Source organism: Prionailurus viverrinus, chromosome B2, assembly GCF_022837055.1.
Source record: "Prionailurus viverrinus isolate Anna chromosome B2, UM_Priviv_1.0, whole genome shotgun sequence".
Lineage (NCBI taxonomy): Eukaryota > Metazoa > Chordata > Mammalia > Carnivora > Felidae > Prionailurus > Prionailurus viverrinus.
In genome coordinates this window covers 25,514,994-25,535,161 of record NC_062565.1, presented here as the reverse complement: position 1 = coordinate 25,535,161, position 20,168 = coordinate 25,514,994, and the positions used below count along the sequence as shown (strand labels likewise).

The 20,168-nt window shown below is 40.7% G+C and overlaps 1 protein-coding gene and 1 long non-coding RNA gene across 3 annotated transcripts; one reads left to right on the top strand and one right to left on the bottom strand.

The window, feature by feature from the left end:
• Positions 1–4,580: 4,580 nt before the first annotated feature.
• On the bottom strand, positions 4,581–13,324 carry SERPINB1 (serpin family B member 1). 2 transcript variants are annotated; one of them, XM_047860598.1, is made up of 7 exons: positions 13,237–13,324; positions 11,876–12,051; positions 9,960–10,097; positions 8,840–8,957; positions 7,657–7,799; positions 7,405–7,572; positions 4,581–5,664 (listed from the first exon to the last, which is right to left on the bottom strand). In XM_047860598.1, the coding sequence occupies exons 2-7, from the start codon at positions 12,041–12,043 to the stop codon at positions 5,260–5,262; spliced, it is 1,140 nt and encodes a 379-aa protein (XP_047716554.1). In that variant the 5' UTR covers positions 12,044–12,051; positions 13,237–13,324; the 3' UTR covers positions 4,581–5,259. The 2 variants fall into 2 exon arrangements, with proteins under 2 accessions (XP_047716554.1, XP_047716555.1); XM_047860599.1 differs by lacking the exon at positions 13,237–13,324 and adding an exon at positions 12,979–13,000.
• A 21-nt stretch (positions 13,325–13,345) lies between these two features.
• Positions 13,346–19,459, top strand: LOC125166651 (uncharacterized). The gene is made up of 3 exons (XR_007152483.1): positions 13,346–13,405; positions 16,275–16,422; positions 18,638–19,459. It is a non-coding gene; the product is annotated as an uncharacterized LOC125166651 (long non-coding RNA).
• Positions 19,460–20,168: the final 709 nt, after the last annotated feature.

The following is a 20,168-nucleotide window of genomic DNA, read 5'->3' as shown; positions in this document are numbered from 1 at the left end:
AAGCTTCCCAGAATGTTGGCACTCGATACTGAAGACAACCCCTTGCGTTACAATAAAGGGGAAGATATGAACAAAAGCACAGGATTAAGGTGCCAGCAACCAGTTTGGTACCATTGCTATCCAATGGATCAGTTAACCAAATTAGTTACTGGAGAACGATTTTATGAACTAGACATAAACTACCTTAGGGCAGGGATCACTGTCCATTGTTGCAATCTTAGAGCCGAGTCCAGAGCTTAGCACATAATATAGGGAGAAAGAAACTTAATTAGAAAAATAAGTGAATTTGAAATTGAATAAAGAGAATTGATTTGAACACTCTTAAGAGATATTTCATGCTATTGTCATGGTTCAGTGGAAGATTGTGAGCCTTGAATATGAAGAACCTTACCTGTTCTAGACTAACAATTTTTCTAGAATTAATATATTTTTACTTTAAAAAAACCACAATGATCAAAAAACATTAATTTTTTTCAAAGCAGTTCAGCAAGTAATGTAGGACATGACTTACAGCAAGAAATTAATGAGTTTTAAAAACACATAAGTCCTTACCATAATATATTATGCCATGTGAAAGCAATTGAAAATTTTAAATATCTCTTATTTTGCCTTGATAGAAAACATCTGGGATGGGGTACCTGGGTGGCCTAGTCGATTGAGCCTCCAACTCTTGATTTGGGCTCAAGTCATGATCCCAGGGTCATGGGATTGAGCCCTGTGTCAGGCTCTGCACTGAGTGTGGAGCTTAAGATTCTCTCTCTCTCTCTCTCTCTCTCTCTCTCTCTCTCTGTCCCTCCCACCTCTTAAAAGGAAAAGAAAAAAGGAAAGGAAAGGAAAGGAAAGGAAAGGAAAGGAAAGGAAAGGAAAGGAAAGGAAAAGGTTTCTGGATTAACCAGAAAACCAGGTGAAAAATCTTATCAATTTCCTAAATATTTCAGCTAATGTACCAAATTTTGCATAGAATCTATGCAGTGCATGTTCAGTCTTTGAAACTGACGTTTTAAAATATTTTACAATGCTAACAATTTAAATTGTTAATTTACAGGGAAACCTTACTTATCTGCAGGAAGCAAAATGTCTTATTATCAAGATTTGTTACAACATAGTTACAAAATGAAGGAAGAACTGGTGCAAGAACTCTTTGAAAACCTCTTTCAGTAACATCCTCTCGTTCTTGCTAGGCATTGCTTTTTTTTTTTAATTGTCCCTCCAGTGTACGAGAAAATCACCTTTGTTCCGGGGCACACGTGTGCTTTCGCACTACAAATCATTCTTCGGCTGTATAATTTTGAACTGATTCATTAATTCCACACCACTCTACTCACACTCTATGGATGGGGCCCCTGTCACAGCAGCCACTGAGCATCTGGTGTCGAATTCTCTATATGTAATTAGAAGCCTGAGCATTTGGATGAAGGAATGCTTTTATACTTTATCATCTGTGCGTGTTTCTGACCATCCACCTCTCCAAGGTTGAAATGTAACAGATCCTTCTTTAGTCCTCTCAAATTCTTCCTCCAGTGTATTTCTTATCCCCAAACTGATGTATCATTTTCTGCAGCGATCTCAGCTCTTGGAGGTGACATTGGAGGGGAACAGGGAGCTGAATTTGCACAACTCTTCAGGAAAAATGGCAACTCTTCAGGACCTACTGAAATGCTCTTTACCTCCTATTTCCAAGCAATTCTGGGTTATATTCTGCCTTTTCCAGGGCAAGTTTATGTGAGATTGTAAAATTATTGAAGATTTCATTTTCAGTGGCTGAGATTGGCAGCTGAGAGTGGAAGTGTAACATTAATATTGAAGGGCAGAGTCTCTAAGACTCACTTACAATGCATTTGTCATTCTTCTGGATGGGACTCAGTGGTGACGCTCAGGGACTTTTCAGCTCATGATGAATCAGGGTGATCTCTGCACTGCAGAGCTTTGAGCCATGATAACTATTCCTCTTCTTTTCTGTAGAATAAAGACAGTAACATCCTCCTCACGAGGTTGGTGTTAGTACAAATGTCATGTATGAAGCACCAGGGTGTCCCGGTGTCATTCCTCATGAACTTTGAGTGAGTCTCTCCTTGATCTAAACTGGAAGAATAGTTATGGTCAGAGAATTCTAGGTTACAATCTTATGATTTATTTCTGAGTGAGCAAGTATTTAGCATGGCAAGAACATGGCAGTATTCTTTTTAAAGAAACAGACCAATGCAGAAATAACATAAGCGATTTGACTTTTGATGATGTTAAAACCCCTCTTGATTTTGTAATGCCCAACAGATTCCCCTTCTTTTTCTCTTTGGGATAGGCTGCCACTTTCTTTGGATAATCTCAGACAGGGTTTCTGATACATAAAAGCTCTGAAGAGGGGCACCTGAGTGGCTCAGTAGGTTAAGCATCTGAATTCGCCTCAGGTCATGATCTCATAGCTCTTGAGTTCCAGCCACACGTTGGCTTCTGTGTTGACAGCTTGGAGCCTGGACCCTGCTTTGGATTCTGTGCCTCCCTCTCTCTGTGTCCCTCCCCTGCTCACACACTCTCTCTCTGAAAAATAAACAACAAAAATTAAAAAAAAAAAAAAAAAAAAACTCTGAAGATATTTGGGAGCCAGTTCTCCAAAGCTGTACCTTCACAGAGTCTGGCTGCCCTAATCATATATATTTTTTTTAGTTCTAGCCTGGGAGATAAGAAGGGAAAGCCTTCAGACTTGGAAACCCTGCCTTTGGGGACATTCTCTCAGACCAATACTCAGATGTTACCCTCCTAGGGCACTGGCCTATATTGACTATCCCGAGGCTTAGCTTCTCTTTCTCTTAATGGTGTGTGTTACAGAACTAAAGTTCTTAATTTTCACTTGGCTCAATTTATCATAAAAAAAAAATGTCCAAATGCCTGGAAATAAATTTAACAAAAAAGTGTGTGTGTCCTACAAAGAAATCACAAGTTCATGAAAATATATTTGTATATTACCTTCTAAAAACTTTATTGTTGGGGTGCCTGGGTGGCTCAGTCAGTTGAGCGTCCGACTTCAGCTCAAGTCATGATCTCACAGTTTGTGGGTTTAAGCCCCACATCGGGCTCTGTGCTGTTAGCTCAGAGCCTGGAGCCTGCTTTGGATTCTGTGTCTCCCTCTCTCTCTTCCTATCACCTGCTTGCACTCTCTCTCTCTCAAAAATAAGTAAGACATTTTTAAAAATTAAAAGCTTTATTATTTTGCTTTCATAGTGAAGTCCCGCTGGTGTTAATTTTTGAATCAATTTGAATTGTTTTCCATTTTTTCCTACTATTCCGGAACAATTTTTTGAAAATTTTCTCCCTTCACTCCCAACTTTGAGGTGCTACATTTTTCATAAATATAATGACAATATGACTTAGTATCCAAATTGATTAAATTTTGAGAATAAAAGAGGGAATTGATAGTGATTAGAATAAGTCTTGATTCAATTAAGTATATCCTCTCTCCTGGTTTTCAAGAATGTGTTGGATATTCTTGGCCTCTTACATTGTCAGGTAAATATGAGAACCACTTGCCATATTTCACCAAAAATATTTATAGCTATATCTACTTCTATGGTATTTGTACCGTATATATCTTTTCCATTCATTTTATTTCAAACTCAATTTTTTTGAGAGAGAGAACATGATGGGGGTGGGGAGAGAAAGAGAGAAAGAGAGAGAGAGAGAGAGAGAGAGAGAGAGAGAGAGAGAGAATCTTAAGCAGGCTCCATGCCCAGCACAGGGCTTGATACCATGACTGTGACATCATGACCTGAGACAAAATCAAGAGTCAGATGCTTAAACGACTGAGCCATCCAGGTGCCCCAAACTCTATTTTTATGTTATAAACATATTTTCTGTAAACACCATATGGTATTTTTCCAGTCTAGCCTGACCACCTTTGTCTTGTAACTGGAACATTTTTAGCCAATTTTGCATTTTAAGTCATTACTTAAATACTTGGGAGTTTAATATACTATCTTGGTATCTGTCATGCGTGCTTTGCATGCCTTTCTCTCTTCTTTCTTTCATCTTTTTTGGATTGATCATTTTTTGTTATTCCCTTTTTCTCTTTGGTTTATTTTGAAAGTTATAAACCCTTTTACTATTCTTCCAGCAGTCACTTCAGACTGTACATCATGCACCCTAAACTCATTAAAATAGACTGTAGCTGTAACTGTACATTTATTCTCTTCCCAGACAGTGCACAGACTTTGGAGTTTTTACCTTATTTTCTTCTGTAAGAAGAAATGAAGGAGGGAAAGCTTGCTGACAACAGATTTGCTAAGATGTTGTTTTTATCCTGTGTTCTCACTTCTTGCCATCACGGACATCAGTACTGTCAGGCCAAGAATTCTGTTTTATTCTTGGCTTGTCTAAGATAAGAGTGAACAAGCGAACTGAGATCAGTCTGGCTTGCAGAATCTTAGGAAAGTTTATTAACCAGCCCACTGGTTTCGCGGGAGCAAGAAAATGTATCATTTCAAGCCTTATCCCAAGGAGTACATGTATATTGATCAGACCCTCTCCAAACTCCACACCACAGCATTGCATAAAGCCACCCCATTGCCATAAAAACATGTATCACATGATGGAAACCAAGAACTTTTATCAGAAAACATGCAAGAAGATGGTTAACAAGTGAGATCTTTGTACCCCCTCTTTGCTTAACAGTCTCTGCCACTACATTATTCTTTTTTGTCATTTCTTGGAATCTTTTATGAGAAGACACCCACTCCTTGACTCCATGTGATCCCACACAAACACCATATTAGGGAGGAGAAAGGGCAACAATAAAAGGGAAGACAGGCTATCACCAGTGACTCTTTAATAGTTTGAAAGAATAAGAACAATTAAAAAATACTAACCTTATAGGACAAGGGATTAGAAATATTGGCCAAGGCAAGTTTGTCTTTACAACCCAGACTCTTAATTGAGGTGCCCTCCTATATTTCAATTGAATATCCGTTTTTAGCCTCCCTTCTACAATCAATGTCTATTTCGGCTTCCAAAATTCTGTCTGTGAACTAAATTATAGTATTATCATGTTTCCTTTGGCCATCAGGAGAGCATAGCAAGTTCATAGACTACTATGTTGTCAAGAATCTACACATTTCATGGGTGTATGTAAACAGCCAACAGAGCTGAACTTACAAAGGAAATTAAAGATCTTTTTTCAGATGGTAGTTTTATTGGTAAAGATATATGAAAATTGTCACCATTGAAAGTGCAGGTAATAAAGCTCTAAGCATGACCTTGTATTTCCAGTTTCTAAGGGGAAGACAATCTGCCCAAGAACAGGATGTTAGCAGAGGGATTATGCTTAATAAAGAAAATGAATGGATGGTCAGCAACAAATTCCTCCTCGGGCATCAGCATGGTAAAGTTGGCAATGCCTGCTGTGGCAGCTGCCGCCTCTGTGCCCTCCTCATTGACTTCCACGAAGGACTTATGGACAATTTTTGATATGAAAAGATCTCTAGCTCCTGACATGCCGGACAGATCAGCCTTGCTGCTACTAAAAAGATCCTTTACACCCAGGCGGGATAGGTGGGAGTTAAGGTCGTAGCTCTCTTCCAGCTTGAACCTGGGCAAGTAGACTTTGACTTCAATGCGATCCAGATTCTCAGCTTTGGTCCACACACGCAGTTTTTCCAAAGTCAATTGTTCCTCAATCTGGAATGAGAACAGTAAAAAGAAGAGGTGAAAACAGTTTTAGATAAGTAAACTAATAAAGCATTATTAAAATGAATGGACCCATTTTATCAGTTGCTCATCAGTCTCCTCCATGTCTTGTGCTGAAACAGATTCCATTTGAAAGATTTCATTTCTTCCAGTGGTTAGTGATAATATAATAAAGCCGTGTTCCAGGCCATCAAGCGCCCAAGTACAGGAACTATGGACATTGGGTCCATCAAGTATCCGTCTATCTACCTACCCATACACTCACCTTCCCACCCATCCATCCACCCAGGAATTACTAAGCTCCTACCACACCAGCTTACTGTTATAGGCCATGATGGCTATGTTACCCTAATCAGTCAAGTGGTATAAGGGAAGATTTTAAAGCTTTCTTCTACTTATTCTGAATCCCATTGATCACAGAGGTTATCTGTGAACCTCACAGAGTTGAAGTAATCTCTAATAGATTTCGTTCCTAAGTAAAAATAGAAAAAGACCTAGTTCCTCATTTAAAAAGGAGTAACAATAGTACCTACCTACAGCATTGTGTGAGTATTAAATTAGTTAATATACATAAAGTGCTTGGCACATAGTATAAAAGACAGCTATTTTCATTACTGTTATAATTACTACTATTGGGCTAGAACAGAACCATTACCCACTTGTTCTAATGATGCTGATTATTTCTTTCATGAGGCTAGAGACTCTTTTTTATATAATCAGAGAAAGAGACGAATATGGAGATACAACTGAAAAAAAGAACATGTTGATTCTAATACATACTCTGTACTTGGAAATGGCTAATATTACATCTCTTCCTGAAAGCAAGTTTGATCAGGGACAGGGTAGAGAAAAACCACACAGCAGCCTAGAGACGCTAAAGAAAACCATACTCTTAACAGTTTTGCCTATTCTGAGTCCTGACATAAGATGGCATAGCCTTTAAATGACACAGAATAGGAATCACATACAAAGCTCATATTAGAACACAGGCTTAGTACTCAAGCCAACATGTCACATGAGTTTTTTTCTTCTGTGTAGCTATTGGAAATTTAATTCACAATCTATATGAATTGCAGCAAGAATGAGCAGTGTAATAGGGTTTTATAGCACATGATGAAACTATGTAGTATAATGTTTTGGGGTTTTCAAATTAAAAAAAAATTTTTAACATTTATTTATTTTTTGAGAGACAGAGACAAAGCATGAGCAGGGGAGGGGAAGAAAGAGAGAGAGAGTCATAGAATCCTAAGCTGACTCCAGGCTCTGAGCTGTCAGCATAGAGCCAGCCCATCGCAGGGCTCAAACTCAGGAACTGCGAGATCATGACCTGAGCCGAAGTCAGATACTTACCCAACTAAGCCGCCCCAGGCACCCCTGGGGTTTTTAATTTTCAAAAATTTGTTTCAAAAAACAACTTTCATTACATTGCCCTTTCCCCTAAAGTTCTTTTAGGAGAGTTGCCATGAGCTGCCACTGGCCCATGTTACATTTAATATAAATCTTTAGATGTTCTCCACCACACCTGTTCACTGACAGTAGCTGAAAATTGAAACTTAGGGCTTGAGTAGTAACGTCCATAAGCTACTTTACAAAGGAATGACAGAGCATTGGAAAGAAAAGTCACATCAGTAAACACATAACAAGCACCTACTGCCAGCGTGAGCACCCACGACCACACAAGGCAGAATCGATACATCAGGACACGTGAAGCATGAAGCTGGGAATGGTTACCTTCTTGAGACCTGTGGACTCATCCTCAATGTCATCTGGCAGCAGGATAATCATGCTGAGTTCCTTGCCTCGGTAAGGCAGGTCTAGCACGCGGCACTTAAGGTCCTCGATGTAGCCATATGGGAATCTCTTCTTTTGATACATCATTTTCACCATTTTTGTCTCTTTCTGGACAGTTGAAAAAAAATCACTCACTTTTTATCTGCATATCCTTAGAGCAAAGAGGAATTTGAGCCAGTTATATCATCTTACCTTATTCAAGCGGAAGGGCTTATTGTCAGTGGCTTCCTTAATGAACTCCTCCTCCCAGTTCCCTTTGAAATAGATGGCATTCACTAGCACAAGCTTAGTCATGCTGCCAACCACACCTGGAGCCAATAGTTCCAGGATTTTCCCTAAAATGATAAAGTTAACTTTTAAAAAAGATCCACATATCCGAATTCCAAATTGGAACTGACATTTGATTCTCCCCGAAATGCAATTCAAAAGCATATTCTGTACTTAACTTTCCTTTAACATGGTATTAAGTTAGGAAAACCCTACTAGCACGTTTGCACTTTAAATATGCCAAATAAAAGGGTAAAGGGCCAAAACAAGAAAATTCTCATTTTCTGGAGTTTGTGGTAAACAATGAGGCTGATTTTGTGAATGGCCAGTCTTTTTCAGGAAAAAAAAAAATCCTTGATGAAAATATTTTGAGTCACTAGTAAATCACTTTTTCAAATCCTCTAAGCAGAAGCCTACTCTCTCTCTCTCTCTCTCTCTCTCTCTCTCTCTCTCTCTCTCTCACACACACACACACACACACACACACACACACACAAAAAACAAAACAAAAGATTTTAATAAATATCCAAAAGGTAGGACAGCTACTCCACTGAAACACAGGATCCACCTTGACCACAGCGTGGCCATGAACAGTTCTTCATATGGAAGACAAGTGTTCGGTGCCCTGACTCCTTCCATGACTAGACTAGAGAGAGTTGTACCAGACAGTCCCAGCTACCATCCCTGATTTCTTAGACAAGAAGTTCACAAAAATTATTTATGACCACAGCAGCTTGTAAATATTCATTCACAAGTATTAGGATATTTCTTTCCATATGTATATTAACTAATTGGGGCCAGGCTGGATTTTCCTCAAATTTTTTTATTCCTTTTATTCTACAATGTGAGTTTTAATTTTAAAATGTAGCTTTGGGAACATATGGGGGGAAATGTATTTAGCTATTGCAGTTAAATCATGTTGAAGTTTCCTCTTGGAAGAATTTCTACACCCAAACGCTGTCCAACTGGGCAGTGCAGAGCTCATTCCCAGGATGAACTCCTAGATTCCCAGAGTCAGGATGAGGGAACAGGAAAAAAGAAGGGGGAATCAGATGCAGGTGGGGAAGCTGGCAGGAGGAGAATGATTAGGTTCTGCCTGGTCTCTCACCTTCTGTCTGCCCTTTGACCCACTCATTAATCACTTTCCTTGCTTCTTCAGAGGCTTGCTGAAAATCTACACTGGCCAATTCAGCACCATACATTTTCTGAGTTGAAGCTAAGAATTCCTGTTTAAAAAAACAAAAACAAAAACAGGAAATGTTTGTTTCCTAAAATAGTTCAAAGCAGAAATGGTCCCAAAAGGTATAAATTTCATTGTAACAAAAAAATTCTAACTTTATATTTTTTCATTATGGTAAAAAAACACATAACATTAAGTTTACCATCTTAACTATTTTTAAGTACCATAGTTTTTAACTACTGTAGTACTGCTGTTCAGTAGTTTCGGTATTGTATAAAATTTACCAATTCTTTTCCAACCTTGGCTAACATTTTCATAAATAAGAACATACTGATTGCACTTGGAAATGAATTGTGGAATTCATGGTTTAGTAAAACAGCCAGGGTAAATCTTTTCACTGTGAAGACTATAAAATGAAACCACATGGATTAATAAGAATTCTGACTGTCATGTATTTTCATTCTGTACCATTTTTCTGGATTTTTATAACAATTAAAACTGATTTCTATGAACTTGGTTATGCTAGAAAAAAATCTGCATTGTCTAGTGAGTGTTTTATTGTTTTTTTTGTTTTTGTTTTTTAATTTTAGAGAGGGGGGGCACCTAGGTGGCTCAGTCAGTTAAGCGTCCAACTTCAACTTAGGTCCTGATCTCACGGCTTGTGAGTTCCACCCCCACAATGGGCTCTGTGCTGACAGCTCAGCGCCTGGAGCCTGCTTTGGACTCTGTGTCTCCCTTTCTCTGCCCCTCCCCTGCTCGAGCTGTCTCTCTCTCCCTCTCTCTCTCTCTCTCTCTCTAAACATTAAAAAGAAATGAGAGAGAGCATGCATGAGCAGGGGAGAGTGGGGGAGAAGGACAGAGATAGAGGTGGGGGCAGGGGAGAATCTTAAGCAGGTTCCAAGCTCAGCACAGAGCTGGACAGGGGGCTGGATCCCACAACCCTGGGATCATGACCTGAGCTGAAATCAAGAGTTGGACACTCAACCAACTGAGCCACCCAGGTGCCCCTGTCTAGTAAGCATTTGAACATGAAGTGCAAAGTACTCACAGGGAGGAAATTATAGTTCTTGTCTCCATACAACCTATTAGCAAGTTTCAGAATATAGGAGGCTCCGCGTTTGTTGATATCGGCATTCAGACTCTGAAATCTTGAATGAATCTCCTCAACTGTATCAAAATGAAGAGCCTAAAATAAAGAAAACATTCTTTCTATAACCATTTGGTTTGAAATTATAAAGTGATTCCTTGGCATTTGCTTCCATCATATTAAATTAATGGGTTTTTATTACTGATTATTCATGATCCCCAGCCCAATATTGTATTAATTTCTCATTGGAGAACAAATAATAGAGAATCCAAAATGTATAGCTTTGTGAGACACAATAATTACAACACTAGAAACTGCTTTTACATCACTTTTTGTTAAAATTATAGCTCTGCAATATGAGGGGTTAATAACCTAAATATTTATACAAGTCTGCTTTTTTATCCAAAGAAAATTCTAAATGGTATGTTTATGTCTTATTCTGAATCTAATATAATTTCACTGAAATGTCTCAGAAATAAACAGTAAAAATAAGAATCATTACCTATGCAGGAACACAAAGATATTACAGATAGAGGGATTTTTTTTTTCTTATACCATTAGCATCAGTAACTCACTTATTTAAAAATAACTTCTTTAAACTTAACATTTGGCAAAAGTTTAATCCCTCATGTATCAGTTACAAATCAAAAGTCCCTTTATGGTTTTATGAGGCCTGGGCTGGCTCCTTGCTCTTAAGACACAAAGAACAAACCTATACAGTGTACAAAGTCCATTCAATCACCAAGACATGGAATGTTTGCATAGTTGCTATGCTCAATCTGCTTCAATTGAAATGGGGGGGTGGCGCTTAAAACTATTATTTACTGAAGTCATAAAATCCCTGGAAAGCCTCAAAATGAAGCTGATATTACCCTGCGAGAGCAACTAACAATTAGTACCAGGGGGGTCAAAAAAAAAAAAGTGGATTTTTGAAAATCTTTAAATGCTGTCATATCTGCACTGATAAAGATGACTGGTTCTCCATAAAGTACAGCAGTAGAAGCTTTGTAGCTGGAACAGGTCCGTCAGCTTGAATCCAGGGCTGGACTGTCCCTAGCTGCAGGTGCTGTGCACTTTGTGACTGGTATGTTAGACCACTTTCAGCATTCCTTTTCCCTAGATTCCAAACAAAGCCAGAGTTCCCCTCTCAGAATTAAAGACTATCTAGTACAGAAGTGCCCTCCCCACCCACTAAGGACAGGAGGAGGGCGAGGCACTGCAGCTGCTTCTCCTGCTGTGCTAGTGACCTGCCCTTAACAGCTGCTATGCTTCACTTGTCTCTCCCTGCAGGGCCCTCCCGCTCACGCAGCCACGTCATAGCCCAGTGAGCCACACTTGGTGCCAGGCACAGAGCTAGGCAGAGGGAATACAGAATCACACAGTTGCCTTGTCCCCTTAAAAGCTGACCACTGCCAACTTCACTATGTGTGTTTCCCATGTGTAATTATGCTGGAAAGTAATGTTACATAATAGACATTACTTATGAGGAGCAGGGCATCACATGCGAGGAAGAAACTGGTAAATCCTAGTTCAGGAAGAGATGCAATGGCTTACAGGAAAGCCCATTGGACTACAAGGGGCACACTGCAGGGGCTTTGTTGGCTTTCTTCACTGCTGTTCCGTCAGCCAAACAAAAACTGGTGGCTGGCACATAGCAGGTGCTCTGTAAGGACCCGATTGTGAATGAAAGCCTGCATACAAATGGATTGTTCTTGGGGATTCTTCTGATATTCTGACCTCACAATGTATAGTTGTGGAACACAGAAGTACAGTTTTAAAAACACACTGTAAGAACTCAAAGGCACTTTTCAGTAGAGACTAGCCATCAGCAGGGAGATGGAAGGAAAAGCAGGTTGTCTTTGGGTGTTTCTGCTGACCTTGGACACCTGTACTGCAGTAGCACCTTGAGTCCCCAGCAAGATCATGGCCAATGCTGATGAAATGCTGAAGGGAGAGAAGAATATATTCCCAGTAGGACTGTCCTCATTCATAGCGTGGAACATGTCCACCGCGAACTGGGTGTTTGCTGTGCTCAGCTGCTCCATGGTGAAGACTGCAACACAAAACAAAGGCCCCAAGTTGCCCACTGCCCACACCAGCAAATTAGGCAACCGCATTTCCCCATGTCCTCCTCAGCTTGTGCCAACCGCCATGAAACTTGCACTTTCTCTATCTCTATTTTCAGGAGAGCATGTGCACAAATGCAGGAGTAGGGATGACTAGCCAGGGACTCAGCAGGGACACAGGATCGGGACCCAGGCTACCCTAGAAGGCTCTGAGCTTGCAGACTGGTGAGCCTGAGGAGGGGCCCACTCCGGGCCTTTCCTAAGTTTAGGAGCACACACATTTCCATACTCCTTTGGTTCAAGCCTCTCATTCCTTTGGGCAATGAATCCACCGCCCATATTTACCTGAAATAAGAATGTTTCTAATTAGAAAATCATAACTACCTACCTATGCACTATAGCAAATTCCACTAAAGGAGATATAATTGTCCTCATTATTGAGATTCAGTCTAACGTTTCCAGAGGTTAAGAATCCCAAGTCTCATAGCTAGCGTAGGATGTGGGAGTTGAAAACCCCAACGCGGGTCCTGGTTAGGCAAGGCAGCCCGACAGGGACAAGGTGACAGGCTACTCCTGCGAGGCAGCGCACAAGTAGGTGCACCTGACCTCTGGGACCAGCCACCCACTTAACCATCGTGACTTCTATCAGAGCCTCAATGTCCCCGCATGTAGGCAGGGAAGACTACTAGCTGTGCCGGCTGCTTAGCGTGTAAGTCATTAACTACATTTTTGTTGTTGATAAAGAATCTCTAGGATCGCACTGGTCTCCTTTCCCCTCCTCCATCCGCAGAAAGGAGAAGCCAGAAACAAGCACCAGCCCGGGCCGCCTGGAAACTGTCACAAACAGATCAGGGAAAAAGAACAGGAAGGAAAACATTCTGATCTCAGGTTACGGTTTTGCCGACAAGCCCGACCTCAGTCTCCAGCTGGCCCGCCTGGCCTGGAAGCCCAGCCGCCGTGGAGGGTGATCGGGGGAGCCCGGGGGCGGGGCGCACGGCTGGGGGCGGTGGCGTCCGGGGCGCAGGAATGCCGCGCCGGCAGCGGTCGGCGCGGACGGGCGGAGCCTGCGGAGATCACCAGCCATCCAGAGTTCCGGGCCCTTCGGAGCCCCGGGCTGGCCTGTCCCGCCCGGCCCACCTCCCCATTGCGCGTGCCCCTGGTCCTGGTCTTACCGGCTCCGCACTGGACGGGCTCCGGGAAGTGGCGCGCGAGGTGTAGGAAGAAGCGCCGCGGCCAAAGGCCTTTATAGTTGCGGAAGGGGAGTGCCGCCGGGGTGGGCAGGGCGTTGGCTCTTATCCCAGATGACGTCCTAAGAGTCTGTGTGCTTCCATAGAGGCTGAGGTGAGTGTGGGCTCCGCGCCAGGAGCAGTGTCCTCCCCAGGGAATCAGCATCTCTCTGAGTTCTAGGCAATCTCAGATCCCTGGCAAGGATCTGATGGGCCATTTCTTACTAAAATATGAATGACTGAGATGATTATAATGTGTCACCTCTTAGAGGGCAAATTTTTGAGTCCCATCTATGTATGATATACTCCAAACTCTGAGGTTATTTGTTTGTATTTATTTTTTGGTGTGGAGAACAAATTTGGGACCTCTTGCCTAAGGGAAAAGGGGGGCCTCCGGGATAAGAGAAAACAGAAACAGCTCCAAACAGCATCCTTGATGTCACTGTCTTTCTAGTACCAAAGTGAAAACTCAGCCCCAATACTTCCTCACAGGTGATGACTACACCAACTGAGTCAGCTCACATATCACACATAATGACAACTCACATCTGTTTGAATGAAGTATTTCTTAGCCACTATGCTAAAGTGTAGACTCATCAATTTTTCTTCCTGGACTGTTAAAACAGAATGGATGGCTATGGTTGAATAGTAAAGGCGATAACTATTTCTGTGGGGCTTTTGTTTCTCCCTTTAAAGATCTGGGTATGTAGTTTCACCAAAATTTATAGTATTGAGGGTATGAAATAATTCTGCATCATGGAACTTCTCCCCTGTTTTTTTTTTTTGTTTGTTTTTTGTTTGTTTTTTGTGGTTTTTTTTTTTTTTGACAAATCTCAACATGAAAAGGGGGCAGAGGAAAAATCCTATTGTTTTATTTAGTATGGATAATATAGTGTGAGTGGATTTGTAGATTTTTTTTCAACTGTGAGAACTTATTTATAATGAAAAGGAACAAAGAAATCACTGTATTACAGTAATGAGTAATAAAAATACTCTCCCTATTAATAAAAAAGCAGCGAGAATTTAATAACTAAGATTGTAGAGTGCTTTATAGTTTATTAGAATAAAGAAACCAACGTTTATTGAAACCAGTCACAATTAAGTTGAAATGATTTGATCATATCTGGTAACCTGTCCATCATTTCATACAGATTTAAAGAACCACTTATTAGCTTCTGCTCAGAGGTCAATATGAGATAGTCAAGAGTGCAAAACTTCACTGAAAATGTGTTAAATGACAATCAGAGACACATAAACAAACAAAAAAAAGTGTTCTGAATTTTTTTTTCTCCTGGTATTTTGCATTTGTACTTACCTGGAGTTAGTAATCTGGGTCAAATATAAAAGGAAACCATTCCTAAATCAATACATTTACTATCTAAGGTCAAGACAAAGTAAGTATTCTGTTGAATAACACTGGAGTGTTCTACCTGTGGCTTTAAACTGTATGGCCACTACCAAAGTTCATGCAGAGATACTCTCATACACTCTGATGGTATAGCCAGTTTGGACAATATTTGCCATTTCTACTAAACCTCAAACATGTTTACCCTAACTATGATCCAGCAATTTCACCCCCAGGAATACCCAGTGAAAATGTGCTGTGAGCACGTGCACCCGGAAATATGTACAAGAATGTTTATAGCAACATTATTTATGTTAGACCCAAACTGGAAACCACCTAAATGCCCGTCAACAGAAGAGGAGGTAATTTTTTTAAGTTATTTATTTCTTTTTGAGAGAAAGCACGAGTGGGGAAGGGGCAGAAAGAGAGAGAGAGAGAGAGAAAGAGAGAGAGAAAGAGAGAATCCCAAGCAAGCTCTGCTTGTCAGCACAGAGCCTGATGTGGGGCTCGATGCGGGACTCAAACTCATGAACCCTTGAGATCATGACCTGAGCCAAAGTTGACTTGCAACCAACTGAGCCACCCAGGTGCCCCAGAAAACTAGATGAATTAACACGACAGAATAATACACTACATGTATACACTACATGTGGAAATGAATACACTATAGCAATACACAACAACATGACTGAATCTCCCCCATACACTGTTGAACAAAGGAGTATAAGCTATATGGTTCCAGTTATGAAAAATTCAAAAACAGGCAGAACGAACTCATGGTGTTTGAAGTCAGGAAAGATGCTCTCTCTGGGGAGGAAGGAGTATTATATTGACTATATTTTTCTTATTTTCTGTATTCTTGGTGCTCTGGCATTTGAGGCCCTGATCCTGGAAAGACTGCCCCCAGCAAGGCTAGCTAATTTCTAGAGATTGTGAATGATTACCCTGAGAGTGAAACTTTGGCATACAAACCAACCAGTTGGGTGACCATACTCTCATCTATCTTTTTTATCAAACTCCCACACCCCAAGCCAGGGCTCCCCCTACCCTAAATCACCGCAGGGCCAGGTACCAGATAGCTAGAAACCACCTAAATAGCCCAGAGCCCAGCAAAATGATTTAAATTACCCAATCCTTAAGTTTACTTAGAGTACCTACCTTGCCTTGCCCATTCCTTCCCGTGAGAACCCCAATAAAGGCTCTGGGCCGTGCTCTGCCCTCTCGCCTTCTGCCTCCTGGCCCAGGTCCTACATGGTCTGGTGTGGTGTAGCCTGGTTTGCCTTTTATTTCTAGGAATCTGTGAGTATAAATTTCCTTCATGATTATCATTTCCATACCAGTGGTCTTACCATAACTGACAAAAACAAATCCCAGTTTCATGTTTAACACAAGGGTGGTGAGTGGGAGCAGCACAAGGTGGGGAGGGTTCTGGGGTGCTGATAATGTGTCATTTCTTGACATGGGTAGTGGTTACACAGATGTATTCATTTTGTGATAATACATTGAGTTGTACACATAATTTTTGTGCTTTTCTGCATGTATGTTATACTTGAATAAAAATTATTAAAAAGTAGCAATGAAAAATGTTGGATGTTAGTGATTATCTTATTTCCTGTCTCCCCTTTCTCCCCTACCACAGGATCAATCAGCTTGAAGCTGGCTGGCATGTCATCCAGCGTGTCCACCCCCTAACTGTGATCAGTGGCTTGTGCCCAAGGGATGAGCTGTAAGCCGCATGCCCTTCCTGTTCTCCCACGTCCAGCAACCACACAACTCTCCAAATCCAGGTAAAAAGCCCTTCCCGTCTATGCTGTCATGTGGGAACACATCAACCACTGGTTCAAGGTGCACAATAAACGAGATGCAATATAAATTTTTCAAAGATCCACAGCCACGTTCATAAAACCCATGAGAAAATCTCAAAGCAGCACCAGTAGATGTTTGAGAACTAATTGTCTATGTTATTGACTCCTAGGTTAATTGTAGTGTGATTAGAGAACATGATCCCTGTATTATTTTAATCTTCAGAAGTGTTTTGAGACTTGCTTCATAGTCCAGGATATGGCCAATTTTTGTAAATATTCCTGTGGATTATAAGAAAAGATATCCTAAATCCTTTAGGGGCAGTGTTTTATATATGGCCATTCTGATAAGTGCACTAATCATTTTATTCAGCTCTATACTTAGATTTACCAAGCATATTTAGCAAGACAATGACTAAAATATCAGTATTTCTATTGACTAGCAACAGACAGGAAATGAAACTAAAAGAAAAATACCACTTAAAGCACCATCAAAAAATCAAGCAAAGGGGTGTCTGGGTGGCTCAGTTGGTTAAGCGTCCAACTTCAGCTCAGGTCATGATCTCACAGTTTGTGAGTTCGAGCCCTGCATTGGGCTCTGTGCTGACAGCTCAGAGCCTGGAGCCTGCTTCAGATTCTGTGTCTCCCTCTCTCTCTCATCCTCCCTCACTCATTCTCTTTCTCTCTCTGTCTCAAAAATAAATAAAACATTTAAAAAAATATTTTTAAATCAAGCAAAGACTGTTGTCTGTGTGTTTGTGTGTGCATGTGTATAACTTATACAGATCACAATAAAAACTTTTAAAAAGGCAAATAATTTGAATAAACCCTTTCAAAGAGAAAAATCCAAATAGTTTATAATGCATAAAAAGGTGTTAAATACAAATTTTAGTGAAATACCTTATATTGACAAAAATTTTTAATTCTAACAATTCCAAGTATGGGCAAGTATATAGAGCCACTGGAATCCTCTCACTCCTTGGGGGATTATGAACTGATAAAAGTACTTTGGAAAATAGTTCAATGTTATTTAAGAATGTTGACCTGGCAATTCTTCCTTCTCCTAGGGAAATTTGTTCACATTTACATCAAAGACATGTACAGGAGTGTTCAAGGTAGCTTTACTGGTGAGCTACAAAGATCAATAGTACAAGAATAGATACAAGAACTGATATGTCCATCCAGTGGGATGTGAAATTATTACTGGGTTCACAACAGGGATAAAATTCCAAAACATAAGTTGAGCAAAAGAAGATCAATTCAAAAAGACTACATTTCAAGGGGCACCTGAGTGACTCAGTCAGTTAATCATCCAACTTCAATTCAGGTCACAATCTTATGGTTTGTGAGTTTGAGCCCCAAGCCAGGCTCTGTGCTGACAGCTCAGAGCCTGGAGCCTGCTTCAGATTCTGTGTCTCCCTCTCTCTCTCTGCCTCTTCCCTGCTTGAGCTCTGTCTCTCTCTCTGCCTTACAAATATATAAACATTAAAAAATGTTTCAAAAGATTACATTTCAACATTATTTCACTTATATAAATCTCAAAATCAAGCTTAAAGCAAATTGTACTGCTTTAGAGAAAAGCAAGGAAAATGATTTCAAAAGTCAGAAGAGTTGTTACCTATTAGGGGAAGTGGGGGCTGTTATCTGGAAGGGCCACTTGGAGGGAAGAGTATTTGATTTTTTGACCTGGGTTACTTGGGTACATGCCTTATAATTAACTTTTCAATTATCCTTATGATCTGTGCATTATATTTTACTATAGACAAAATAATGTCAAGTGATCTAACAGACTAATGTACCTCCAAATGCCTGACAAGTCGCTGTATTTATAATTACAGAGTTATATTGAGAAAGGAGTAGAACGTATGAGCAAAAGATAAAGGAGTCCTGGGCAGGGACAGGGGCAGGTGAGCTAGTTTTCATGCCAACTCTTCTCCCATGAGATTTGTCCCTTGTGCTATGTGACAAGTGGTCCCGTGCTGGAGCACTCTCTGATAGACACAGCCCCAGCAACGACTGTAAGGAGTCAGTCCCCAGCGGGCTGGAGGAGACATTGAGGCTAGTCCTGTAGGGGCTTTGCCAGGCTGTGGTGGGGTTGCCTGAAGACGAGGCCAGTCCCTGTGCTCTGAGCTGTCTGCCCAAGTTGGTAGTACCATGCAGTAGTAGCTGAAATTTTTACAGTCTTTTTCATTTTGTGCAGAAGTTTCCGGTCATATAAAAGCCGGGCTTGAGAGGGGAAACACGTGCTGCATTCATTGGAATAAGTATAAACGAATCCACAAATTTGGCATTCTTATGAAAGAGTGTGAAGACTCACCTTTAAAGACCACCAGACTTGAGTAAAGTCATCTGAAATGCCAAGTCACTGTATGAAAAGCTCAGTGCTCCCAAATCTATGCTCCAAAGCAAAGTAGACTTCCTAGAAAAGGAACTGAAAAAAGTGAAAATCAGATGCTCAAAACAAGATGGACTGATAGAAGGCATTATAAGAAGGACACTGTCATTGAAAGTCAATCAAAGTCCATCAGACTACAAGTGCCCTCTCCATGTAGAATGCAAGGGACTCCTTCCTCGGTTTGGGTTTGAAAGGAGAGCTTCCCCAAGTGTTCACACAGATCTCTCCAATGCTGTGTGCACGCTTCTTTCTCCCAATCTGAGGTCTCAATGCTGGTGGGCGAAAGGGGGCTCTTCCTAACAAGAAGACATCTTCATGCCTCTCATCTTGGGTGCTGCCAGCATTACTTCCCCCTGAGTCTTCCTGCCCCAGCTTGACCTACAACAGTAAGGAGCATCAGTCCTCCATGGGGTTTTCCTCATGACCCTTCACCTGCACTTGAATTATTCCTCCTGCCCCACATCCTGAAAGTAGAAGGGAGTTACTCTTACACTTGACCTTCAAACAAGCTGATCGTTGATCATCCAGCACTCCCACAAAAATCTTGATTTTCCCCCCTCCCTCTTTTCAAAAAGCTAATTTTGAATTAGCTTGTTCGGCTATTCAATTTAAAAAACTGTGGGGTGACTGGGTGACTCAGTTGGTTAAGCATCCGACTCTTGATTTCCACTCAGGTCATGATATCACAGTGAGGAGCCTGCTTGGGGTTCTCTCTCTCTCCCTCTCCCTCTCCCTCTCCCTCTCCCTCTCCCTCTCCCTCTCTCTCTCTCTCTCTCTCTCTCTCTCTGTCTTCTCCATTTGCCCCTTCCCCAAGTGTGTGCTCTCTCTGTCTCTCAAAAATAAACATTACAAAAAATAAAAAGAAACTGTAATTAAAGCAAACTGTTATACCTTTAATCAACATGAAGCTTGATGGAGTTATAAGTCTCACAACAGTGTTTTGTGAATATGTTAAATGTGGTTCTTACAAGTAAATTATTTCCATGTTATTGTGCTCTCTGGATATTTTGTTTTAGATAATCAACCTTTAAAGACATCAACAAAATTTACAGTATTCCATGAGCATGGAAACATTTTAAACTTAAAAAGTTAATTTTTGCATACCAAGAGCTGTATTTATTTTAAAAGAGAAATGTGACAATTACTATCTACCTAAGGAATTATTAAACTTATTTCAATAACTTATTTTTAACTTGTTAAAACAAGCAAAATGACTCAAAGCACTCTGCAAATAATGTTTTCCTATAAATGGTGTGACAGCTTTAGGTGAGACACAGCAATTTCATGACAATGAATAATTTTGGCCCCTGGGCTGTGGCTGCAGGTGTCTAGATGC

Coding starts and splice junctions, on each gene's coding strand:
- SERPINB1 (XM_047860598.1), bottom strand. CDS start 12,043: ATGGAGCAGCTGAGCACAGCAAACACCCAGTTCGCGGTGGACATGTTC. Junction 8,958..9,959: donor AGAACTATAATTTCCTCCCT/GTGAGTACTTTG, acceptor TTTTTTAAACAG/GAATTCTTAGCTTCAACTCA. Junction 7,800..8,839: donor GGTCAAAGGGCAGACAGAAG/GTGAGAGACCAG, acceptor TTATCATTTTAG/GGAAAATCCTGGAACTATTG.